Source organism: Aspergillus welwitschiae, assembly GCF_003344945.1.
Source record: "Aspergillus welwitschiae strain CBS 139.54b unplaced genomic scaffold BDQ94scaffold_31, whole genome shotgun sequence".
Taxonomy (NCBI): domain Eukaryota; kingdom Fungi; phylum Ascomycota; class Eurotiomycetes; order Eurotiales; family Aspergillaceae; genus Aspergillus; species Aspergillus welwitschiae.
Genome location: NW_020798725.1, coordinates 357,330 through 382,453, shown reverse-complemented (window position 1 = coordinate 382,453; position 25,124 = coordinate 357,330). Strand labels below are relative to the sequence as shown.

The window sequence follows — 25,124 nt, the reverse complement described above, 5'->3', positions numbered from 1 at the left end:
ACGCAAATTAGCTGGTCTGCAACGGTCAATTCATGTCCGGATGTACAGGGACCAAAAGGCAATCTCCTTCCAGCATTCTTATTCTTATTGCAGATACCCTAACTGGCTAGCGTTCCAAGTCTTCCGCTTACAAATGCAAGCCACAATGGATCCCTTGTCGCACCATAAACTAACCGGTCAGTCGTCCGAGCTTGAGTGCTTATACCTCGACTATCACACATCCCGTATAGTATACGAACAGACAAGACCATCGCAATTGACAAAGATGTGCCTAGGCAATAGCACAGGGACTACCAAACTAACTTCTGATTGCCCGGCAATCAGAAGCTGCAGCCCAGACACAAAGCATTGTCTCTTGGAAGCCCTTACAACAACCGACAACTGCTGAATTAGCTTCTAGAAGATACAGAACCCCTCCATTAGACAGATTCCTACAATAACTGAGGTGCAGCAAGGAAATCGCTCCACACTACTTTACGTATCCTTCATATGTACGTCTGGAACCCCACTCCCCACTATCTGACACTAGGTATCTGCCGGCAAAGTTAGCCCATTCCTTCAGCTAGTATAATCAAAAGTTTGCCCCTGAAGCACACCACCATATAACCGGATGCATATCGAAGCACGCTAGACGGTTACTCACAGTGGGTAGTCGGGACACTTCCTCTAATCAAGGTACTAAGCGCTAGGAAGCGGAAAGCCTATGAGATTTATGAAGGCTCCATTCACCCGAGAAGCCAAGCCAACCGATGACACTTGACGTGAGCAAAACCGTATTTGATAAGTCAGACTTGGAGAATTCAGGAAAATGCTGAGCTATTGGAAACCAGTTTCATTCTGATTAACTTGGTCTTCTAGCGGATTAACGGAAGTATATCACCAATTTCCGAGGAAAAACGAGCCTGTTCCGAACTGCGATTTGGAAATGTTCCGTGGGATTTCCGATGTTCAATTAAAAGGAAACATGCAGATTCGTATTTTCATGATGAAATTAGAGAAGGGCTACAGGTCCCATCAAGAGAAGAGCGGTAGGAAGCGTACTGTGACAGCCTTTCTATATTCCAAAGGGTATCTAATTGGTAGAAATGATGAATCAAGCCCTTGTGCTACGAGTCGTGCCACATCGCCTTACTTAACTACGACAGTCACTTTGGTCACATAAGACCATAACAGAATAAACACATGCATAAAATATTGACCACTTTAATTCACAGTCCGAGCATGATTCTAAGAATTCAATATAGCGAAGAGACGTAAACAATTCAAGTTCAGTGGTCAGATTTGCATTGTTCACCAAGGACATATACGTACCTGATGAGTAGTATCGTCTAGAATTGCTTTTCCTTCCTTTGACTACTAAATGGTGGTATCAACGGGCCAAAGGAAAGCTCACTGGGTTGTTCTTTACTTTCAAAGCCTGAATAGTATATAGTCAGTGAGCTAACTAAATCACCATTGAGTGAGAACTATGCATACTACCAAATATATTCTTACTACTAATGGATACTATGAATCCTTCTCGACTGCTAGCAGCTACCATAATATCTATTATCATTGTAAGAGCCCCAGTACTACAGTTAACCAACATTATTAAGATAATCTGTGGTTCATTCATCGCACTTCAACTTCAACCAAGATATATATACCAGTAGCCTTCAATAATGACTCGATATTACACCTGAACTAAATGACCCCTTCAAACAAATCAATCCACCCCCTCAACTCACCCATCTGGACAAAACGCAAATACTACTAGTAGTAAGTTAATCAAAGTTACATCTTTTTCAAAACCCAAGTCTACTCAACTGTCTCATAAAACCCTCCATTCATTCTCAACACAAATCATATACTATAACCAAAATCCCCCAATGCGTACTAACCACGTGACCCACATGTTCAGACAATGCAGGACAGATTCTGAATAAACAATTTATTACTAACCAGAACTCTACTAAAAAGAAACCAAAATAAACTTTTGCAGGATCCCGAGGATCTGGTACAACCTGCAATTGCAAAAAGCAAAGCCGATCACATTGGTAAGTCCCCGAGGCCGAGCGTCCCCACTGGCACTGGTGTTTCCCGAGGACGGCGTCTACAAGTTACATACCCGCTCGTTTGGCTGCCTGCCTTGCGGGGTTTATTTGAGTTTCGGTGATCGTTCATGGGATCTAGACTACGACCCGATGTGAGATTCGGACGAGAGTAATGTGTTGTGCCGATCATTTCGGGGTTCATGGGGCGGAGTATTATTGCGGCTTAAAGATATTACTTTCATTAATGATCCTACGGTGTGATTGATAGTCACTTGAACGTGATGTAAACGCTAAAAAACGATGCTTGGTATTTTGTCACACTAAATGTATATCTTTTATGGTCGCTTCCATTACATACTATAGAGGATTCATTAGTGTTGTGCATATTTGGTGGTGGGAAACGGGGCTAAACGTACCGGTTGACAGGGCTGAGACCCAGGATGCGCATACCGTTGTGCAGCACCTGGCGGGCGGACTCGTACAGAGCCATACGGGCCTTCTTGAGCTCAGGCTCGCTACCAACAACCTTGAGCACATCGTAGCTGGAGCTGAGCACGTGGGTCATGCGGAACAGGTAGGTGAGGATAGTAGTGGGCTCCAGGGTGCGGGTCGTGTTGAGCAGCACATCGGGCCACTGGGCGAGCAGACGAGCAAGGTCGGTAGCGTGGGTCTCGGTCAGGAGGCTCAGGTTGGCCGTGTCGAGCTCGTCGACGTTCAGGCCGGACTTGCGCACAATGGAGCAGAGACGGGCGTGGGCGTATTGCAGGTAAGGACCGGTGTCACCCTCGAAAGAGGTCATGGCATCCAGGTTGAAGTCGTAGCCGTTGATACTGTGTTTCGTTAGCAATTTGAGAGGCTATCATGGGGCAAAAGGGATGTACGTACCGCTTTCCGGTCATGTCCTGAACCATGACGGAGGACATACCCAGGATGTCAGCAGTGCCCTCAGGGTCGGCGACCTGCTCGTACTTCTCGGTGTTCTTCTTCATGACTTCGTGCATCTTGTCACGGACATCCTGGAGGATGTCGTCCAAGAACTTGACGGTACCCTTACGGGTGCTCATACCGCGCACCATACCGAAGTTGATGTGCTGGCAGCGGCTGGCCAGATCCTTGTAGCCCATGAGTTCAGTGATCTTGAACAGCTGAGCCAAGTGGAGGTCCTGCTGAGCGGCAACGACGTAGATCATCTTGTCGAACTTGTAGGCCTCCTCACGCTCGAGGATGGCACCGATATCACGGGTCAGGTAGAGAGGAGTGCCGTCCTTGCGGACAATGATGGCCTTTCCAAGCTTCTTGGCGCCGTGCTTGGTGAAGTCGACGATGACAGCACCCTCGGACTTCTCGGACACGCCGGCCTTCTCCATGGTCTCGTAAGCGGAGGTCATGCTCTCCTGCTTGATCTGAGACTCTCCAGAGTAGACGTCAAAGTCAATGTTCAAACGAGCATAGGTCTGTCTGTACTTCTCGATACTGAGCTCACGGAACCGGCGCCAGAGAGCAAGAGCCTCCTGGTTACCATCCTCCATGCTCTTGAAGTAACGGCGGGCGTTCTCGTCCTCACTGGCATCAACAAGCTTGGCAAGCTCCTTCTCTTGCTCGGCGGCGTCCTCGCCCTTCTCCTTCTTGGCCTTGATCTGCTCCTTGAGCTCCTTAATGGGGCCCTCCTGCTCGGAGACAATACCGTTGATCTTGACGTAGACGTTGAACAGGTGGTTGATGGGGTCCTTGGTCAGCTCCTCCTCGCTACCGAACATCTTGAAACCATTGGCAAGCAGACCGTACTGCTTACCCCAATCACCAAGGTAGTTCATCTTGATGACGTCCCATCCCATGACCGTGTAGAGGTTGGCAAGGAAACCACCGATGATGGTACTGCGCAGGTGACCAGCATGGAAGGGCTTGGCGATGTTGGGAGACGAGAACTCGACGATGATCCGCTTGCGACCCTTGGAGGGGTCAGCGGGGTCGCGCAGACCAACGTTGCCATTGGTACCAAAGGCAGACTTCTCCTTCAAGATACGGCTAACGACGTTGGTGGTGAGACGTTCCGGCCGGAAGAAAAACTGCATGTGAGGACCGAAGGCAACGGGGGGGAGGATGAGGTCGGACTCGGGGAACTTCTCGACGAGTTCCTTGCACAGCTCCTGGGGGTTCTTCTTGATCTGAAGAGAGGGGACCTAGAGATAACATGCTCCATTAGTCGGTGTCATGTGGCCCAACAAAATCCAATCCAATTGTGTTTTTATGATGGTCGCGTACCGGCAACACCAGGTCACCCTTGTCCAACGAGTTCGTCCATGCGATACGGGAGAAGATCTTCTCCGCGTCCAGACCGGTGATCTTGGCAAGCTCCTCCGCAATGTGCTCTCTGTAAACGTCGACGGGGTTCAGGGAGGGGAAGCAGTTGGGGAACTTGGAGGTCTCGGAGGTCGACTGGATGGAGAGTCCCTCGACGGAGACAGCGAGGTCGGAAGCGGACGTCATGGCGGCAGCTTTGTTCTTCAAAAGCGACGCGGAGGAAAAAGACGAGCGCCAGGGATTTAAATGAGCAGAAGAAAAAGCACCGCGGGCGCAGGAGCAGCGACTATTTTGTGTGTAGTATGAGCGGACAGACTGGAAAATGCCGCTGGAAAATCGGCGTGCCCCGCTTACCAGATGGCGACCCATAAATGGAGGGGAATCGAGAGCCTCGCTTTGGAGGGGGGGACTTTTTTCTTTGCTCTGAGCCTCCATTCGGCAATCGCCCATACTGCCCGGGCGGTGAGCTCTGCCCTCATGACTCATCGGAGAGAGTCACGTGAAATATAGTCATCTGACTGCTGAAACCCTCATGTCATGTGAGCGGATATGAGACCACCCCCTTCTCTGACGTCACGGTTCTCTGCAGCGCCAGCAACGCAACCTCGTGTCCCAAACCTGGCAATTACTTCTCTCAACTTCATATTAACCCCCCAAACAGCCATGCACTATCATCACCGATATATTCTGCCCTCATTCATTCATATCCACCGCGATCATGGGTAGTAGTCGTCGTCAGGCAGCCCTATCCAAGTCTATCCAACTCGCTCTATTCCGCGACCCAGCAACCTTCCGCAAGACCCTCATCGGGCGCATCCTAGCCTTCTTCCGTATCTTCTACATTAAGCTTTTCCGATATGGAAGTCATCTTTTCCGGAAGCTGCGCAGCGAAACATGGGAGATTGACGAAAATGAGTACAAGGCGAGCTTCCGGGATGAGAAGAAAACTGTCCCGTTGAAACCAATGGGCGATCTTGGATTGTCGGGATCGGTATGAACACCATGAAAGGCCATTGGAATGTTTGTGTACTGATTGACTGCTTTGATATAGACCTTTTTCCAGACCTCCAATGGCAAATTTCTTGTCAAGAGTCTCCCCCGACACTTTGAACATTCCTTTTTCCGCGAGGATCTGCTCGAGCCATACTACGAATATATGAGCGCTCATCGCGATTCCTTATTGGTATGGATTACCGACTATGTGTATGCGCCGTATCCGACCCTCGGGAGCCTTATAGGGTCCACCCCAGCCCATCACATCATCATGGACAATATCTTGTACGGGAAAACCGAGGATCCGAACGCAGATCAATGGGAGAAATACGACCTCAAGCCGATAGATTATTTCTATCCAGAGCGGGACCTGGTACCTGATCCGCTGGTCAGCGAAGATACGCTGCGAAAGATTGCCGATCAATTTGACGACAAGATCCGGCTTTCGCAAGAACAATACGAGTCCCTGAAGCGAGTCCTGGAAGCTGACACGGACTTTCTCCGGTCGTCCAATGCAGTTGATTACTCTCTTTTCCTCGTACGGTTTCCGGCCTCCTCGCAGCCCGAGGTTGTTGGCAGGCACACTCCATGGCGCATCGGCTTAGAGTCTGCAGATGGGAAGTGGAAGTACCGTGCAGTGTTGTTGGATTTCTTCTGGGCAAGACACAAATTGCATGCCCAGGCCATGACGGGGGTGATTCAGACATTCAATGTCATTGGTCGCCAGGGGCCCATGACAATTACAACGACGGCCGACGAATACCAACAGAAGTTCCTGGCTATGGTGGATTCGATGGTGGAAGTACAGCAGTCTTAATAGACGTAATCATACAATACCTAAAGATGTTGTCTGACGCACGGCGCTCTGCGATTAATATCAAGTGACATGTATGTTGTATCCGAAATGGTAATTATTGGTCTTCTCGCATTGACTCATGACACCGTTTATCAAGCACCCAGATGACCAACGGTCGGCCCGTAACGGGCTTTTCTATCGACAATCTATCAATTACCGGAATCTGTCCTGCAGAGACAGTCTATGTCGTCCGCACATTTCGCTCAAAGAAGTCATCTCTCATTGCTGCTTTAAAAGCAGAAGACCTGGTCCTCGAGCTTGCTGACGGGACGAGCCTTGGTGTATCCGAGAGACTCGGTAGCCTTCTTCATGGCGCTAACCATGGGAGGAGGACCGCAGAGCAGAACCTTGATGTCGCTAGCGGGAGCAGGGAGGCGCTCCTAGAGAAATCGGTCAGTGGGCAATGCAGGAAGACAGACGCTGAAGGTTTGACATACCTTGATCATGTCAGGGGTGACGAAACCGACACCACCGGTCCAGCCCTCAGGAGGGTTGTTGAGGACGTAGTAGATGCGGAAGCCGTCGTCCTCCTTGGCCAGCTGCTCAAGCTCATCCTTCATGAGGATATCGTCGGGGTTCACGTTGGCGAAGATCAGGTCGACCTGGGTGGTGTCGTTTCCACCGTTACGGGGACGGTTGCGACTGATAGCCTTGATGATCTGGTACATGGGGGTGATACCAGTACCACCGGCAATCATACCAATGTGACGGCACATGTTGGGAGTGTACACCATGGCGCCCTTGGGGCCACGGACCTTCATGGTCTGACCAACCTCCAGGGTAGTCAAGTACTTGGAGATGTTACCCTGGGGGTAGGCCTTGACAAGGAGATCGAAGTAGCCAGCCTCATTGTCCGAGGAGATGGGGGTGTAGGAGCGGACAACCTCCTTACCGCCAATGGTGGCGGCAAGCGAGATGTGCTGACCGATGGGGAGACCCAGGATATCGGTGGGACGGGGCAAGGCGAAACGGTAGACAGTGACATTGTGAGAGATGTCGTTCTTCTCCTTCAAGGTGAAGTGCTGGAAATCACCGGGGTTGAGGACCTTTCTGGGCTCTAGAGAGAATTGTTGAGACTTGTCAGAAGACCGCAAACAAAGTCATACGATCAGCGTTCCTGTACGTACTGTTGCTGAAAACCTTCCAGCCCACAAGCACCGCAGCCAGAGCAACGGCAAAGGGGGTCAATTCCTGCTTGAAGAAGAAAGTTCCGGCGACAAACAGGGCCGAGGGGATGAAGGCCCCGGTGATGTTCTCGGGGGAGAAAGCACTGTTTTGCGACAACGTTTTTGTTAGCCGCCCATCAGTCACGGAGCGAGTAGCACGCGCACATACCTCATATTGGCAATTCCTCCGGTAACCCCTAGGATATTATAAAAGAATAGGAAACAAATAATTAAAAAGGGGGAGGAGGGTAAAGGGGGGAAAGAAAAAGAGGAGGGAGAGTTGAGTATTGAAAGAGAGAATGTGAGGAGATGAGGAGAGTGTCGGGGTTTTGTGACGGTAATTTTCGGTGTCGGTCACGGGAAGACAGTCCCGATCGGGCCACTGGATCGGCTTATCGATAAGTTTGTTGAGGCAAATCAATTGATTATCGGTGAAGATAATAAATTAAGAGTATGAAATGCTGCCATGGATGAATGAGTTGATCAGAATATGACCAGAGAATAATCAACCAACAACATGACAAGATTAATAGCACCTCCGATGTGCGGAGAAACCGCCCCAGTCAGCATGTGAACAGCCAACTCATTCAGTGCGCGGAATCAGTCCCGTTGGGGATTTGCTTTCCTGGGGTAAGCATTCCCGTCTTCGTTCACGGTTCCCTCGCTGCTTCTTTTTTTCCTATCTCGACAAATAATTCCGTCCTACTTGCTAGCTTTCGACTGATCCTTCCTAGCGGACCCCATCGACTGTCCGCTAGTCTAGTCATTCCCCTTCCACAGTCTCATTGACCCTTCTAAAACGGCCGACAAAAAGCCATGACTCCCGAGGAACCTCCGGCCTTCAATTTGACCGAGGTCGATCGTCAAGTCCTCGCGCAGACCGACGAGGAGTTCGTGCTTCATGACTGGGAGGATCTCAAGTCCATCATCGGTAGGTGATTTACGCATGACAGAAGTCCCCTTGGATGATTATACATACAGTAAAGTGAGCTAAAGGGAGAGGAAGAGAGAAAAAGAGAACTACTACTACCACTACTCTCTCTCTACCCCTCACATGCTCGCCTTCCCCCCGCGTCCCTACCCTCCATCCATCCATCCATCCATTCATTCCTCGAATCCATCTCGATCATTCCATCCATCTACCCACCCATCAACCAATATCTGATGGTTCCGCATTCCAGTCCCTGACTTTAAACTCTCTTACCCCCATAACTCACTATACCCCCTTTTACCCCGCAACCCTTCCTCACTACTCCCAACCTAACTTCCTCCGTACTAACCCGATCACCCAAACCTTCCAGCACGCAACGATCTCGGCATCCTAAAACGGAAACCCTCCGATCTAACCCGCTACCTGGCCTGGTCCCATCAAACCAAGCAACAGTACGGCACTATCACAAACTACATCTGCCAGAAGCGTCTAGGCTGGACTATTCCCTCTTCTTCCCCTTCCTCATCATCCACCACAACCCCATCCACATCCACCCCAACTTCCTCCATCACCACTTCCACAGAAACCACCATCTTCTCCTACAAGAACCCCATCCCCTTCGCAGACCCATCCGATTACAAGATCCTGCGCAACGATTGGCCCTACGGTCTCGCGCCCGGAATCTCGCACATTGTAGTGTGGTTGCGGACTCCCGTGGCAGTCAAGGAAGAAAACGGGGACGTGACGGATGAGTCGCGGGCGTTGATAGAGGCGTTTGTTAAGCGTACGTTTGTGGATGCGGTAATGCGGGAAGAAGGGGTGAGTGAGGCGGAGGCGAGGGATCGGGTGCTGTGGTTTAAGAATTGGGCGGCTTTGCAGAGTGTGAGGAGTTTGGAACATGTTCATGTTCTGGTTAGGGATGTGTCAGAGAGATTGTTGACTGAGTGGACCGGGGAGGAGGGGGTGAAGCGTTAACTATACAGTTGGTGTGAGATATGATGTGAAGGACGGGGACTGTTGAGATACAGTTAGATGAGTGGAGGAAGACGTCATTTATGGTATAGATCAAAGACAGACGCCATTGGATAAAACGCCAATAGAACTTGAAAAGAAAAAGAACATAAGATTGGGAATCTCGAATCAATCGAAAAAAAGTATCTCGACCGGACCTGAAAGATCTGTAGCGTACAGAATAAACTAAGAAAGCTACACAATCACCATCCACCGTGCGCTTGTCTCATACAACATCAGAAGAAAAGTAGATAAAAACAGATAAGAAGCCCATCCATCATATACGCCTGCAATCCAACATCCCAGGTCATCATTAAAGCAGCACATCAGCTCGTCTACGACTTCTGCTCCTCCACGAACTTCAGTGCTTCTTCTCTCGACACAACGTCGATCGTACTGGCCTTCTGCCGGAAGCTGACGCCGTAGCATTTTTCGGCCACGTGCAACATTTCGGGTCGGAAAGTAGTGCAGATGAATTGGCCGTTGGTCGAGTCGGAGATGGATTTCAGCATTTGCGCAACGGCGGTTCGGTACTGGGCGTCGAGGTTGGCGTCGATCTCGTCGAACAGGTAGAAGGGGGCGGGATCGCAGGCTTGGATGGCGAAGACCAAGGCCAGGGCGCAAAGACCTAGGGGTGGGTTAGTATGGAGATTGAGGAAAGTGTTACTAAGACAAGGGGTTACACTCACTCTTTTGTCCACCACTGAGCTGCTGGATACGCTGTTGTTCATCATGCTTGCTGTTAAAGCTGACGCTGATACCAACTCCAACGTAGTTCTCGACGCTCTCGCGGGCCTCCTCGTCCTCGGAGTCGACTTCGTCGGGTTGCCGAAGGGCGCGGTCGGTCTTACGCTGGATGATCAGACGTCCACGGCCAGCGGGGACGAGCTTCTCGAAGACATTGGCAAACTCGCGGGAGACCTGCTTGAAGGTTCGTTCGATGGCCTCGTCCTTCCGTTGGTCAAGCACGTTGATGAGGTCGTCGATAGATTTCTCGGAAGCTTCGAGTTCTTCTCTCCGGCTTGTCAGCGCCTCTCGCTGCTTGGTGAAGTTGTTGTACTGCTCGAACGCCTTCTTGTTGACATGAGAGTACTTCTTGAGACTCTCGTTGACCTTGTGGAGCTTCTTGACTACGGCGTTGGAATCTGTGTTCTTATACTTGGTGAAAGCCTCGTCTGGGAGAACTCCCAGGTCACGGATATTAGAAGCGCACTCAGCCGCTTGCTTCGTCAAGGCAGCCTTCTTCTGCATACTCTTTTCCATGCGCCGCTGGTGCTTCTCGATAGATTTGGCCAGTTCTTCCAGCTCTCGCCGTGTCTCCGCATTCCTCTGTTGCAGGTCGCCCACGCGAGCGTTGGCCTGATCGATGGACTCGTCAACCTGCTGGAGACGCTGACCAAGTTTCTCCAGGGCCTTGTGAAGGCGCTTCATTTCTCTCTGTGTCTCCTTCAGGTTTCCTTGGCTATCGTCCGCCAAGTCCATGTCCTGGCCGACAAGCTGGTCCAGCCGCGGGTTGAGGTTCTCCCGCAACTCAACCTCGAGGACGGATTTCCTTCCTTCCAGCTCACTGCGCTGGCTGGAAAGCTCCTGGTACTGCCGCCGGAGCTCCTGAGCTGTGTTGTTGAGCTCCTCTAGGCGCGCTTCTTCTTCATTGCTGAGCGCTTTCTGGAAGGGCGAGGACAATTCCGCCTCAAATGCGCCAACTTGGTCAGTGACCGCTGCCAGGTTGCCTTCGATGTTGCGAAGCGCCCGTCGTTTCGCATCAAGGTTGTCATTCTTCTTCTGCAGAAGGTCGCGCTTGGCCCGTAGTTCTTGCCGCATAGGTCCACTGCTGTTTTGCACCTGGTGCCTCTGTTGTTCCAACTTCTGCAGCTCACCAACCGATCTTGTGATGAGTTGGTCCAGCTGCTCGAGCTCCTTTCTAATTTCTGATCCACGGTTCTTCTTCGTCTCATACTCGTCCCTCCACTTGGCCAGGTTCTTCACGGCATCAAGGCGTGACTGCCGCGAATCGTGGAAACCACCAGTAAGAGCACCTCTCTTATCCGAACGATCTCCCTCCGGTGTGATCGCATTGACACCGTGACTGCGGGCATATTGAGAAGCGACTTGAAGGTTCGGGCAGATAATGGTTTTTCCAAACACGTGAACAAATGCCTTCTCATACTTTGAGTCGTACTGAAGCTTCTCGATCATGGGAATAGTGTCACTTGCCCTGGGCATGTTGATAGGTCTAGATCGTAGTCTGTTCAATGGCATAAACGTAACTCTACCAGCCTTCTCTTGCTGGAGGATCTCGAGCACCTTTGTAGCGGTTTCATCGGTGTCGACGACATAGTGGAACAGACTCTGGCCCGCTGTGACTTCGACAGAGGTCCGGTACCTATCACTGACCTCGAACAGCTCCGCCAAAGTGCCATACACTCCTTCGAGGTTGTACTGGCGCTTAATTCTCCGGACAGCAGCAATGCCACGGCTCGTATTGTGGTCCATCATCTGGGACAAATTTCGCTCGGCACGCTCCACTTCGTGGGAGGCATTCGACAAGATCGAATCCAGTTTCGCTTCTTCTCTCCACAACTCCCTAGTGCATCGTCAGCTCATCACACTCATCCAAAAACAAACGGTTACAAAACCATGGAATACATACTTTCTCTGATCCATCAGCCGGTCTCTCTCATCCTTCGCAGATTGAACTTGTTGTTCGACGGAGTGGATCGTGTCGCCTCTGCCATCAATCTGCTTGCGCAAGAGCTCGCTCTCCGGCTCCAGGAGTGCTATGTCATTTTCGAGTTCCTTGATATCCTCTTGGGTCTGTGCCAATACACCCTGGACAGAAGTGATAGAAGCGTAGTTATCCTTGATCGCCGCTTGCAGCCACTTGTCGCGCTCACTCTTGTTGCGGAAGCGAGAGTTACGACCTTGCTTGGCGTATAGTCGCTGACGGGCAGTCTCTGCCTCGGTAAGCTGCGTCTTTACAGTATCCTCCTGATCCTTGGCGGCGTTGAACTGAGGCATCAGTTGCTGCAGCTCTTGCTCACGTTCCTGGATAGCACTCTGAACAGCCTTCAGGTCTTCGTCGCGGCGTAGTTTCGAGGCTTGAGCGGCAACTTGGTTGTCCGATAGTGATTTTGCTTGCAATTCCACCTGCGCAAGGGCCTTGGAGGCCTCACGACGCTCATCCTCCAGCTGTGCCTTGTCTACCTTCAGGAACTCAATCTGCTGCTTGCATTCGGCAATCTCAGCATCGATCTGGGCCATTTCCTTCTCCCCTTGGATGAAACGGTCACGGTTAAGATCGGTATCCTCGACGCCGGTTTGACGCTGTTCTTCAAGACTGTCCAAGAAACTGGAGATTTCTTGCTGTTCGCGAGAGTAGATCGTATATTCCAAGCATCTGCGCTCCTTGTCCTTATCTTGGTAGTTTCGTAACTCGTCCTTTTCTTCTTCCAGCTCCGCAAGACGCTCGTTGATGAAGTCCAGTAGCTCGTCAATCTTGGATCGCTTGTTGTTCGTCTCGTGCATGATCTTCAACGATTCTGCACGGCGCGCTTCATATACCTGCGTTCCCGCAACTTCCTTCAACAAATTGAGACGTTCGGAATCCTTCATGTTAGTCAAAGCGGTGACACGACCCTGAGGCACGATGTAGTAGGGGTTTGAACGGGAAAACCCGGCGGATTCGAGCAAGTTCATCACATCGGACTTCGTCGCATTCTTGCGGTCAAGCGTGTATTCATCCTTCTTCAGTCCGATGGTGCGGCGAAGGACCACTTCCGGTTTGCCAGTGGGAAACCGATCGTCAGAGTTGTCAAAGATGATCTCGACGTAAGCCGACATCACAGCGGATCCCGAACCTTCCTATTCTTTTGTAAGCCTCTCAGAGTGCTGATTCTTGCGACGAGATACGCACGTGAAGAAGGGCCTGGCGTTCCTCTCGGCCCAGGTGGGTGTAAGCATCGCTGAGGACGAAACGAATGGCCGCAAAGAAGTTACTCTTTCCGGAGCCATTACGACCAACGATGACATTGTGCTTCGGGGAGAATGGCTCGATGACCGTCTGGTCCTTGTAGCTGTAAGGCGATTGCAGTTAGCCTAAAGGTGCACTGGATTGCCATTGGTACACTGCTGCAACATACCTTTTGAAGCCTTGGATGATAATCTGTTTAACGTACATCTTGACGAAGCACGCGCGACACGAGGGATCAGGGCAATTACAACAACCCAGTCATCACGCGCCCGAGGCGAAAGAGATCAGGAGCCTAGGCCCTGACTGGACGAAGCAGGGCGGCGATGTGAAGGGACGACGCACGGAGGTTGCTGGGGTCGATGCTTGACATGCGACGAAGCTGACTTTGGGGGGAGCCACGCGTTATCGAGGCGATCAGCTCCGGATCTTTTGCACGCGTTTACTTCCATTTGGGAAGCCCGCGGGGTTCTGCCGGGCGGTGAGCCCACTGCCTGTCCCACACCCAAAAGGTACCCGTTTTTTTCAGATCAATTGCAAGACCTCGCTTCTACACACATCTGGTTTTCAACCCTTTACATTCAGTCATGGCTGCTTCGAATGCTGACGCGCAAGCGTCCGGCTTGGCTGATGGCCTGAACCCGGCGCATACCTACATTCCCAACCAGGGCTATGTCAACCCAGACGGCTCCCTCCCCGCTATGGCGGGGCAAGACTCTGCGGCGCAACAAAATGAAGACGAAGAGGATGACTACTATGATGATATCTTCGAAGAAGAACTCGATGAAGAAGACTTCACCTCGTCGAATCCCGCCGACCTAACGAAATCCTACAATCGCCAGCGCAAAACGAACGAGCTCTCTGCGGACCCGAATACTCCCAAGTGGACTTTACCGAAGACGAACACCCAGAAACCGTCCGTCAACACTCGCGCCTCTGTGGACGATCAAGTGAAGTCCTTGACGAAGCATGCCGGCAAGATCAAGTTGGACGATATGCAATCAGGCATGGCGACCCGCGGTGATCGGGGTGGTGACAGGGCGGACCGCGCTACCTCCGAACAGGTGCTGGATCCCCGCACCCGTATGATTCTGCTACAGATGATCAACCGGGAGATTGTCTCCGAGATTCACGGATGTCTGTCGACCGGTAAAGAAGCCAACGTTTACTACTCTATCTCATACCCCGATAACGAGGAGACGCCCCTCCACCGCGCCATCAAGGTCTACAAGACAAGCATTCTCGTCTTCAAGGACAGAGACAAGTATGTCACTGGTGAATTCCGTTTCAGACAAGGATACAGCAAGAGCAACAACCGGGCAATGGTCAAGCTGTGGGCGGAGAAGGAAATGCGTAACCTGCGCCGTATCTACGCCGCCGGCATCCCCTGCCCCGAACCCATCCACCTGCGCCTCCACGTCCTGGTCATGGGCTTCGTCGGAAACTCCAAGGGTATCGCCGCTCCCAGACTCAAGGACGTTGAGTTCAACATCCCCGACCCCGATGCCAAATGGCGCGAGATCTACATGGAGTTGCTTGGCTACATGCGCGTGATGTACCAGACCTGCCACCTGGTCCACGCCGATCTGAGTGAATACAACATGCTCTACCACAAGAACAAGCTCCACATCATCGATGTCAGTCAGAGTGTTGAGCACGACCACCCCCGCAGTTTGGAATTCCTGCGTATGGATATCAAGAACATTAGCGACTTCTTCCGCCGCAAGAACGTTGACGTCCTCACCGAACGGGCCGTCTTCGGATTCGTTATCTCAAGCGATGGCCCTACCACTGCCACGCCCGCAGAGCCAATGCTTGAGGCCATCGAGCACCTGTTCGCCACCCGCAACAACAACACCGAAGGCGAGACAGAAGTCGACACTGCTGTCTTCCGCCAACAATACATCCCTCAAACCCTGGAACAGGTGTATGACTTCGAGCGCGACGCCGAGCAAGTCCGCGCCGGTAAGGGTGACGACCTCGTTTACCGGGACCTTCTCGCAGGCGAGAAGAAGAAGAAGGCAGAAGACCGCGACGAGGAGGGCGATGAGGAAGAAGGATCCGAAGCCGGCTCTGACGGCGGCGTATCCGTTGAGGGATCCGACTCGGAAGATGGAGAAAAAGACCCGTTCGCGAAGAAAGCGCCCCGCGGTAAGCGGTTCGAAGATAAGGACGAGAAGCGCGACCACAAGCAAAAGGTCAAGGAGGAGAAGCGCGAGAAGCGCGCAAATAAGATGCCGAAGCATATGAAGAAACGCCTTGTTTCTTCGTCCTCGAGAAAGAAGAAATGAGGGAGTGAAGTTGAGTTAAACACTTGTTTCTCTTTTTTGATATGCATGCAGGCATTTTTGGTGATAATTGGGCTACTATGGGAAAAACACAAAAGTCGTTCTTTGGATTATTTTGTTTGGAATGCACATGATCTCATGATGTTTTATGACCTTTCATTGGGTGGGTTATGGTTCGTTGGATGCATATATATATTAAGTTCCAGTTTATACTATGAGCATATAGATCTGCATATGGAGGTGTGGGAAATGCGAATTCGATACGTCGGGTTGATTGCAACATGCGTAGTAGCTAGGAACTTCTGCTTGTAGTAATCGCATGTCAGTAGTTAAGAAGTAGTGCTACTAGTGATATCATGCCAGTTCCATCAACGGCTGAAAAAGGTCTACTATTAGTAGTGCCGTTCAGTAAGAAAGTTTTCACATAACGGACGTCTGAAAGTTGCCGGTTGGATGCTACTGCTAACACTAGTAGTATTGACCATCTCCGGAAATATATAAGCGGACTTCGATAATCGTTCTATAACAATCATGAGTTGCCTACAAATATTACATTACTATATAGCCTTGACATACACTATTTAGTAGTTATGATAAGTCAGTGATTGCATATAGTTGGCTACAATTATTTATTATCGTACTGCAACTGTATCGCAACGGATGATACCGACCCCCTGGGGACACTATGGTCAGTAGGGGACTGATGTTCGGCGGCAGCATAAGTTCATACTAAGTAGAATGCCCATTCTTAAAACTACTTGTTTGCTATATCCTGAAACAGAAGCATGATCGATGTACGACTAGATATTTGATCATTTATATGAAAGATTGGACGACCTATCAGAGCTCTCTTTGATCCTCATTCCAGTCCATTACCAACTGCCACGATGGACAACTCTATAAGCACTTACATCCTTAGCGAGTCAGGAAGATACGCTGGAGTATGTGTCTCACGGATAGTTAATCCACCTGATATGGCAGAAGAGGCATAGCCGGTATCGGATAGGACAAATCCTGAATGTGTTTCATCATCTAGGTCGTCTACGATATTTCATGACTGCCTAGAAAAGCCCCTTTGATAATGTCAACCGGCGATCACGAGGTTGACGAGCTCTCTGAAATACCAGAGCACTACATGGCTTGTCTATTCCTCGCCTTGAGGCGATGGAGAGCCTCTTCAACCAGCGATTTGGGTAAATGTGGGATAACTTCCCCTTCCTCCGTCGTTTCAGAGGGCCCTGGCTGGGGCTCATTGGGTTCAGTGGCCGGGTGGTCTTGTGCATCCGGCTGCTCGGGAGGCGCTCCCTTGAGGATACCGCCAGATATGCGTCGAAATTCTATTCGCATCGGCTCGCGACCGATACCAGGCCAAATGTCGGATGGCAAATAGTCCCCTTGCTCGACTCGGAACGTTTCGCGAGCATTGACATCCTCTTCATACAGCTGATCCAATTTGTGTTTCGTTTCACGAAGGACCTTTTCCACACGCTGTCGTACGTGCCGTCGGCGTGCCACTTCCAGGATTAAGCCATCATAGGCTTCTAAAAACCCGTCGTAAAGGGTATTAAGATCCGACAAGTCCGCTAGCCCACCGTTAATACGATCGTGCTCTTCGCCCCAAACACGAGTGAAGCTGTGTGCCTGAGCAATATAACCCGGTAGACGCGCAGTTGCAAGAGATGAAAGGTGTCGGAAGACGCCAATAGTGGCATTGTAGATGGAGAGAAGAACATCACGTTGAGACAAAATGTTCTCAAGAATCGATTCCATATCGCCGATACGATCTTGGATTTCCATGACCACGTCCTCGGCCTCTGCTGCATCCTTGATCAAGACATTCACCATCTCTTGGTAGTCAGACTCACTCAAGGGATCAAGTGGGGCGTTTAGGTTGTCATGAATGCCTTGCTCGATATTCGGTACTCCACGGCCACTGACAGTGACGGCAGCGGGCATATCCCCGGTAATGGATCGCGCGGCAGCTCCACCGCCTTCCGTATGCTTGACAGCAGTTACACAAAGATCAAAGTGCTGGACCAAGGACTCTAGCAGATTGGCCATTTCCTGCGCATGCATCTCCAATGACTGTAACATGGGTGGCATTGATGACAATGACGGCAGGCTTGAATTAGACGCGGATGAAGAAGAGGAGGATGAGGAAGCTAACTTGGTAGCTTCTCGGTAATTACCCAGAGCTTGCTTGATGGACTGGAGCTCATCATCGAACGCGGAGTTGGATGTATCCAGTTCCGCCTGCGCCTCATTGGTACGATCAATTGAGCTCTTCAAAGCTGCACGAAGCTCCTCAACTCCACGTTCATCCACAAAGTCATGTAAGCTTCTGGGTTCTTCGCCCTCGGGACGAAATGAAGCGTGAACAATTGTATCCCGTAAGGAGTCGAGGGTCTTTCTCAGTCGGGCATCGGCAGTGTCTAGACTTTTCAAAACACTGGCGAACTCCGACCGGCCCCTGAGTGAAACTTCCTCGACCTCAGAGCGTACACTGTAAAGTAGCCGTAGTTGATTGTTAAGCCCGCGTCGGAGAAAGCCAGTCCGTGCGGAAATCACGACACTTTCTTCCAATGCAGAGCGAGCGGAAGTCACAATTTCATTCGCACGCCACACGTGATTGATGGATGACAGAGACCGCTTTGCTGCCACCAGGTGAGAAATGAGAGAATCTAATTGAGGCAGGGCGTTGCCCTGGTCTCCTGCTGGCGAACCGGGGCCAGACGCATCACTGCCGGCCGATAATGACGCCGATGCTGACATTCTGAAAAAGGGGTCGGCGTAATTGGCGCTGATTGGAAATTATAACGAAAGGAGGAATGCTGGCGTGATAGCCTGACAGAATGGCCCAATAATGCCCGATAAAACAGAAGAGTGTAGTGGTTCAGGGCAGTGCCGTTCAACGGCCGGAAGGAGTAAGTTTCGGGGCAACGTTACAGTAGCTATGTCGTAAGAAGTCATAAATCTAGTGCACAATCACCTCATGGGCTTGTAACAATTATGGAATCAGAAAATTATCAGGTCCTTGATTTCGTCAGTTCTGAGTTTCATGTGCGATCGACGAGGGCCTGCTGGAAAAAGAAGGATCTGGCGGTGAGTTTGCAGATGACTGGTCAACAAGACCTAGTAAGGTAACACCTGTGTAAGTCTCCGTCGACCGTGCTTCCTGTCGTACCGCCTGCAGTAGCAAACAAGGAAGCCTGCAGAAGAAGCAGGATGGAAGGCAAGAGGGGGGGTATCGTGCCCCAGGACTGGTCTGAGGAGCTGGTGGTTGATACCCAACGCTTCGTCAGTGAGAAGTGTGAGATTGGATGAGCTATGGGAGTAATGCTATTCCAGGAATTCGACGCTATGATAGGACCCAAAATACCTGAGCGGAGCAATTGCGCCTCGCAGCAGGGGTCAGAAAGACCAAAGGCCTGAAAATGCGGGATTGGAAAGGGAGGTGACGATAGAGGACGGGATGGACGGAGTTCAGGCAGGCGACCTTAGCGTCTCGGAGAGCCCATGGGAGTTCGGCTCGAGAGCCAGCTCGACTCCAGCTCCCTCACTAACTAGATAGCCGATCGTCTGGAGGATCTGAGTCAAAGTCGGGGATCCGCAATTGACCCCGGCGATGGCGACAGCGGCCAAATAGCAATAGTTCGGGGGGGATGATCGCTGGAGAGAACCACCAGCAGCGGTAACTCCTCAGTGAAAGTCGAGATGTTGCGACGGGAGGCGGCGATGGCGCCATCGCTCGCACGTGATTGGACCCAATCGAGCCTGGCAGCACGAGTCCATCATCGGCCTTTGCGTGATCACGTCTTTTTCCTTTCGTTATTCTTCTGGAAGTCTTCTGTTCGGCATTTATATTTATACTCCTTCCCCAGGATTGTTTGGTCGCATTTCTTGAGATTGGCTGGTCCAGATCAAGCTCCTATCGTTTCTTCTTATCGGTCCATCTACACTACTCTGTACTAACAGCCTTAATCGCCCTGCACCACTTGCGACCGTCTCCCGCCTCCCGTCCACCCTTCTCCGTCCTCAGCCCCGGTCATTGGCAACTTACTCAACCTTACTCAAACAACCCTCTCTCCTCAGGGTCCTCACCTTTCCAACTACCTCGCCACCACCTTCCTTCTCTTTATATCTGCGCCAGAAATCTGTCGCAGAAATAGTATCCTTTGAAGACATACAGCCTGGTGCTATCCACAACTGCGCTTCTAGTTCGCTGGTTACAGTAGCCGAGGCCACGCTAGCGAGCGAGTAGCGGCGCTGCGGTTCCAGTGGCACGACTTCGGACTGCCGTCGCGTGAGAGCATCTACCAGAATTCTTCATTCAGCAAGATGGAAAGCACACGGCCTCAGGAGGACAAAACCATATCCTCCCCTCCGCCCTTCACATCGATCTTCGGTGGCCCCGCCGAGTCCGCGGAGGAGATCGATGCTGATGCCGACAATAGCCAGCTGAAGCCCCACAATCGCAGCAACGTAACAGCAACTTCGGCCAAGCTCGTGGGCAAAAGTGTCGCCCCTTTCCTCGCAAAGCACGTTCCCGACCAATACGCCCCCCTCGGATCGCAAAATAGAGAACCTGCCGCCTTGAGCAGCGCAAACTCCCGCTATTGCTATCGTCATCGCCCAGACCGTAAGTGCCGCCGGCAGGCCGACGAACCGACAATGGACAAATTGCAACGGGTATGTCTTCTACCAATCTCGTCCGAAGGAGAAAGCAGAAACTGTCTGCCAATCATGATCGTGGACTAACGGGTACCCAGGAGTTGGAGTCGCTCCCTCAGAGTGATCAGCAGGGCATTGCGCATGTCTGGTCGCTCTTCTCAGCCGCCCCAGCCAAGCACCGAAAACTCATACTCCAGGGAATTATGGCTCAATGCTGCTTCCCGCAACTCTCGTTCATTTCCACCACCGTCCGTGACCTCATCCGAATCGATTTCATTGCCGCTCTTCCTCCGGAGATCTCTTTCAAAATCCTGTGTTACCTGGACACCACTTCTCTTTGTAAAGCTGCACAAGTCTCGCGACGTTGGAGGGCACTGGCCGACGACGACGTGGTCTGGCATCGCATGTGCGAGCAACATATTCATCGCAAGTGCAAGAAATGTGGCTGGGGACTCCCCCTTTTGGATCGGAAGAGGCTCCGTGAATCGAAGCGCGAGATTGAGATTCGCGCTACGACCTGGGACGTCAACAGCACGTCTCCGAAAGCGACTCCTGCGCTCCCTGAAGATGCTTCGCCTGTCGCCGACAGCTCTGGTACCGGTAAACGAAAGCCTGAGCCAAGCGAGGAAGAGACTGCAGTCGTCAAACGCCACTGTCAGTCACTAGCGATGCGCCCAGAAGGAAGCGAAGATTATTTCAAAACCCGATACAGGCCTTGGAAGGAGGTGTACAAGGATCGTTTCAAAGTGGGCACGAACTGGAAGTACGGACGCTGTTCGATCAGAATCTTCAAAGGCCATACGAATGGCGTGATGTGCTTGCAATTCGAGGACAACATCCTGGCAACCGGATCCTACGACGCGACGATTAAGATTTGGGATACCGACACTGGCCAGGAAATTCGTACTCTTCGGGGACACGAGTCGGGTATCCGCTGCCTGCAGTTTGATGACACGAAGTTGATCAGTGGTAGTATGGATGGCAGCGTGAAAGTCTGGAACTGGCGCACTGGCGATTGCATTTCCACGTATACTGGTCATCGTGGCGGAGTAATCGGGCTGCACTTCGATGCTACTATTCTCGCGTCCGCATCTGTTGATAAGACCGTAAAGATCTGGAATTTCGAGGACAAATCAACTTGCCTCTTACGAGGACACACGGACTGGGTCAACGCGGTCCGGGTCGATACGGCTTCTCGCACGGTGTTCTCGGCGTCCGACGACTGCACCGTTCGGCTTTGGGATTTGGATACCAAGTCTTGCATTCGGACATTCCATGGCCATGTGGGACAGGTTCAACAAGTGGTTCCTCTTCCCCGGGAATTTGAATTCGAAGAGCATGATGTTGAGTGTGAGAACGACAACCTCAGCACTGTCTCCGGCGACACCGAGCCGGCATCTCTTCAGGCCACGCTTGGCCTCGAGTCGAATGCGGTTATTTCTCAGAGTTCACCGTTTGGTCCTTCTTTTGAGTCAGGCCGGACAGCACCACCGCGCTACATTGTTACTAGCGCCTTGGACTCGACCATCCGTTTATGGGAGACTAGCACTGGCCGGTGCCTGCGTACGTTCTTTGGCCATCTGGAGGGTGTCTGGGCCCTGGCAGCGGATACACTGCGTATTGTTTCTGGGGCCGAGGACCGGATGATCAAGATCTGGGATCCGCGAACCGGCAAGTGTGAGCGCACGTTCACCGGCCACTCCGGCCCTGTCACCTGCATCGGACTTGGCGACAGTCGGTTTGCTACTGGTAGTGAGGACTGCGAAGTGCGCATGTACAGCTTTCAGAGCTGATCTGGACATGGTTTATATTGGTGTTGTTTCTTCTGGCCTTTGATGCTGGCTTAATGTTCTTTCTGATGATGAATACCCTTGACTAGCGCAGTTACTTTTTTTGATTGGATGGGTCTGGCTGGCAGAGGGATGGAGCATTTTTTTAAACACTTATGATGGGGTTTCGGGCGTTGTGATTTCAAATGTGTACTTTAGCTACAGAACGATTAATCTACCGCATCAGTCTGCATATTGCCTGTTTCGAGCAAGTTTATTTCGTCAGGTCTCATAATGAAGCGGCAACTCCAGACGCCGCCACGTAACTACAGGATAGCATGGGTATCAAATATGCTCTTGATCTTAATTCCCTTATCATTCAGGTGGAGTCATGAAGTCATGAACATTTAAGCAGCCAAATCGCCAGCACTTATTACATAGATTGTTACCATCCATCATAATCATCGTCATAACTTTCCTGTCTTGGAGTCCTAGGCAAGCCCCTCTTGGGCGTGAGCGGTGACGGTGACGGGGATCTGGAAAGTTGACGTTCAATTGCTCTGTTAGATATTCCCATGGGCACCAGATTCCTCGAGGAAAGAGTAACAAGTCTAGCCGGGTTCTCTTTGAACACCGGCAGCTCCTTCATTCTCCTGGTGCTTTTCATCGGGTTTGTCAGCAGTATCTTGAACATAGGAATCAGTGACCGGTCCTCAACAATGTATTGCAGCCATTCCATTACGGCGGCGAGATCCGTGAAAGTCTTGTCTTTGTCGAACCAAGAAATGGAGTCGATGATGCAGTACACTGTTGTGTCGGCCGGGAACTGAGACACGAGCGAGTAAAGTGACTCGCAAAGTGCATTTAAGTCGTGCTCCTCGAGGTCTCTCAGGTAGTCCCGATTGTTGATGAAGTTCAGGTCTAGAATTTTCATCTTGACTAGTTTCAACAAGAGCTGCATGGCGATAGAACGGACCAGACCGTTCGGCCCGTGCCAGGGATCCAGGCGAGCGGTATGTAATCCGCAGAAAAATTGGACAACCACCTCGTTAGGATGGACTTCGATCATGCTAGAGACCAAGGTGGCGCAAAAGACTGATATGGCAGACACCTTTTCCCGGCCGGACGAACTGATGTTGGCGTCGACGAGCATCAGATCGGGGTGATGGTGGGTCATCCATCGGCGTAACCGTTCATGTCGCAGCAATGACTGGACTTGGCCCTGAGCGGCTGCAGTGAACCTACTCTTGTGCACGAGTGCTCGTCTGAAATCCTCGTTTGGGTGCTGGAACATGCGCTCTATATCGACTGGGTTGTCCTCAGTAGAACTAGGTTGGGCTAAAAATGATTACTCGGGATGGAGCACACATGAGACTGATACTGCCCCTACGCCAGAGGATAATTTTTTCAGAAGATATTGACGATGGGTATCCTGAGTATATGGCTGCTCACGATCAAGATTATGATGATGGTTATGAGGAGGAATACTATTAAGCTCGAGGGGGTTCAACATGGCTTGTCTTACCACTACGATGAAGCAACTCCGACGTGTGACTATATGGGGAGCTTACATAGACCAATCCGATGAGATATATAACGATTCAGTGCATATTAATAGTCTATTTCACTATCAGAAACCTATGCCACCAGCGAAGCTAAGTCTGCAAACACACTTATGCTCTACAGATCTAGGCTTATCTATAAATAGGCTAGATTCTATTCAAGTCTTATAGATAACCCTGCAATATTACGCTGCAATCCCCAAGCTTCTGTCGCAAGATACCTCACACCGCATAGCTACTACAAGCCACTACATATTAAGATATCATGCTCGTATCTAGACCTCTCCTTCCATTTGTTCCATCGAGCTGGATCCTGCCGACTCGGACAAAGCCCGGTTTTCTAAAAAATGTATATAGTGGTCTCGTCGATCTCGACCAACTCAGTATGTCTGTTGAATCACTCAGCTATGTCCTGAATGCGCTAGTATAGGATCTCTTCTATTTCTTCATAGCCTACACGCTGATCTACTTTACTGACCCATACGTGGGCTGTTCCCGTATTTTAATACAATGTATGCCAGTCACCGTGAAATCATGTATAGCATCATCAAGCCGTGGTCTCCCCGCGAATCCGCAGAAGACGTCAAAACACGACTATCATGACTTTATATTTCCAATAATAGTTAAGTGAGTCACAATGAGCTCTACAGTGAATTTTGTCGACTATAAAACCCGTCCAGATTCCAGTGGGTTTGCTTCCAAACTTCTCCTTCGACAACCACCTCGTTTACTACTATCCCACGCTCAACTCGACTTTTCTACAACAACAAGCTCACCAAAGCATCTTTAACAATATCTATTCTTGGTCAAATTTCAACTCCGACTTTATTTTATACATCTCAGCCAGCCATCTCAACCAGGCAACTACTCATCCTTACTCCTACTAACAAACTCCTATCGCCATGCCTTCCTTCTCATCTACCTTCTCCTCTATTTTCAAATCCTCCAAGAAGAAGAAGACTACCAAGAAGACCTCCTCCGCCACTATAGAGATGTCATCTATCCCTACGTCTTCTAAGAAGACTACCACTACAACTGCCCATCATGGCAAGAATATCAACCACGTCAATAATAATATCAACAAGAGCGACAATAAGATCGCCAAGGACAACTATAATAATAGGAACAACAAGACTGCCGACAAAGATATCAAGAGCCCCGATAATAACTACTACAATAACAACATCACCGCCACCGCTACTGCCACCGCCACAAACAACAGAAATAATATGAGCGAAAACGACTACAATATAAATTATAACAACATCATCGCCACCAATGACAGCGAGCCAGTTAATCTTGGTATACCTCGCAGAGGGCAGTACGTCACCCGAGATGGCATCGACGTCGTAGCAGTCCTCGAGACTTGGTAAATTCGTCTGAGACCTCTTGTAAAACAGCTGGCTAATGTGAAACAGGCATCAAATCTATACCGGATGGCAGATAGTCTCCGCTGAATTGGACAGAATGGAAAAGATGCGCGAACGTCGTCGTATATGTGAGTATATAGATCTCTCACATAGTAGCAAGGTAGTAAGCTAATTGGGGTGCAGAAGTGGCTCACCCCGACAACGAA

The 25,124-nt window shown here is 50.7% G+C and overlaps 10 protein-coding genes across 10 annotated transcripts; 5 read left to right on the top strand and 5 right to left on the bottom strand.

Moving 5' to 3' along the window:
* Positions 1 to 2,439: 2,439 nt before the first annotated feature.
* BDQ94DRAFT_173228 (arginine--tRNA ligase) lies at positions 2,440 to 4,520 on the bottom strand (the record flags this gene model as incomplete). The annotated part of the gene is made up of 3 exons (XM_026772113.1): positions 2,440 to 2,863; positions 2,919 to 4,213; positions 4,296 to 4,520. 3 exons carry the CDS (start codon positions 4,518 to 4,520, stop codon positions 2,440 to 2,442), a joined length of 1,944 nt encoding a protein of 647 aa, XP_026623284.1.
* A 420-nt stretch (positions 4,521 to 4,940) lies between these two features.
* BDQ94DRAFT_149296 (phosphatidylinositol phosphate kinase family protein) lies at positions 4,941 to 6,303 on the top strand. Its single transcript, XM_026767351.1, has 3 exons — positions 4,941 to 5,325; positions 5,386 to 6,215; positions 6,281 to 6,303. Exons 1-2 carry the CDS (start codon positions 5,053 to 5,055, stop codon positions 6,142 to 6,144), a joined length of 1,032 nt encoding a protein of 343 aa, XP_026623283.1. The 5' UTR covers positions 4,941 to 5,052; the 3' UTR covers positions 6,145 to 6,215; positions 6,281 to 6,303.
* Positions 6,161 to 8,052, bottom strand: BDQ94DRAFT_77914 (cytochrome b5 reductase family protein). Its single transcript, XM_026776520.1, has 4 exons — positions 7,519 to 8,052; positions 7,311 to 7,453; positions 6,621 to 7,240; positions 6,161 to 6,563 (listed from the first exon to the last, which is right to left on the bottom strand). Exons 1-4 carry the CDS (start codon positions 7,521 to 7,523, stop codon positions 6,414 to 6,416), a joined length of 918 nt encoding a protein of 305 aa, XP_026623282.1. The 5' UTR covers positions 7,524 to 8,052; the 3' UTR covers positions 6,161 to 6,413.
* BDQ94DRAFT_77922 (GIG1 family protein) lies at positions 7,616 to 9,371 on the top strand. Its single transcript, XM_026776521.1, has 3 exons — positions 7,616 to 7,979; positions 8,084 to 8,280; positions 8,651 to 9,371. The coding sequence occupies exons 2-3, from the start codon at positions 8,166 to 8,168 to the stop codon at positions 9,253 to 9,255; spliced, it is 720 nt and encodes a 239-aa protein (XP_026623281.1). The 5' UTR covers positions 7,616 to 7,979; positions 8,084 to 8,165; the 3' UTR covers positions 9,256 to 9,371.
* Positions 9,372 to 9,406: 35 nt separating this feature from the next.
* BDQ94DRAFT_77911 (chromosome segregation protein SMC) lies at positions 9,407 to 13,652 on the bottom strand. The gene is made up of 5 exons (XM_026776519.1): positions 13,431 to 13,652; positions 13,205 to 13,364; positions 11,942 to 13,152; positions 9,981 to 11,875; positions 9,407 to 9,919 (listed from the first exon to the last, which is right to left on the bottom strand). Exons 1-5 carry the CDS (start codon positions 13,466 to 13,468, stop codon positions 9,627 to 9,629), a joined length of 3,597 nt encoding a protein of 1,198 aa, XP_026623280.1. The 5' UTR covers positions 13,469 to 13,652; the 3' UTR covers positions 9,407 to 9,626.
* Positions 13,653 to 13,805: 153 nt separating this feature from the next.
* On the top strand, positions 13,806 to 15,816 carry BDQ94DRAFT_77909 (serine/threonine-protein kinase RIO1). The gene has a single exon (XM_026776518.1). The coding sequence runs from the start codon at positions 13,846 to 13,848 to the stop codon at positions 15,547 to 15,549; it is 1,704 nt and encodes a 567-aa protein (XP_026623279.1). The 5' UTR covers positions 13,806 to 13,845; the 3' UTR covers positions 15,550 to 15,816.
* A 453-nt stretch (positions 15,817 to 16,269) lies between these two features.
* Positions 16,270 to 18,730, bottom strand: BDQ94DRAFT_149287 (autophagy-related protein 17). The gene has a single exon (XM_026767350.1). The coding sequence runs from the start codon at positions 18,316 to 18,318 to the stop codon at positions 16,678 to 16,680; it is 1,641 nt and encodes a 546-aa protein (XP_026623278.1). The 5' UTR covers positions 18,319 to 18,730; the 3' UTR covers positions 16,270 to 16,677.
* A 660-nt stretch (positions 18,731 to 19,390) lies between these two features.
* On the top strand, positions 19,391 to 22,299 carry BDQ94DRAFT_77901 (F-box/WD repeat-containing protein). The gene is made up of 2 exons (XM_026776517.1): positions 19,391 to 20,235; positions 20,316 to 22,299. Exons 1-2 carry the CDS (start codon positions 19,885 to 19,887, stop codon positions 22,008 to 22,010), a joined length of 2,046 nt encoding a protein of 681 aa, XP_026623277.1. The 5' UTR covers positions 19,391 to 19,884; the 3' UTR covers positions 22,011 to 22,299.
* A 132-nt stretch (positions 22,300 to 22,431) lies between these two features.
* On the bottom strand, positions 22,432 to 23,280 carry BDQ94DRAFT_173220 (uncharacterized protein; the record flags this gene model as incomplete). Its single annotated transcript, XM_026772112.1, has 1 exon — positions 22,432 to 23,280. The coding sequence occupies one exon, from the start codon at positions 23,278 to 23,280 to the stop codon at positions 22,432 to 22,434; it is 849 nt and encodes a 282-aa protein (XP_026623276.1).
* A 1,170-nt stretch (positions 23,281 to 24,450) lies between these two features.
* On the top strand, positions 24,451 to 24,921 carry BDQ94DRAFT_173219 (uncharacterized protein; the record flags this gene model as incomplete). Its single annotated transcript, XM_026772111.1, has 1 exon — positions 24,451 to 24,921. One exon carries the CDS (start codon positions 24,451 to 24,453, stop codon positions 24,919 to 24,921), a length of 471 nt encoding a protein of 156 aa, XP_026623275.1.
* Positions 24,922 to 25,124: the final 203 nt, after the last annotated feature.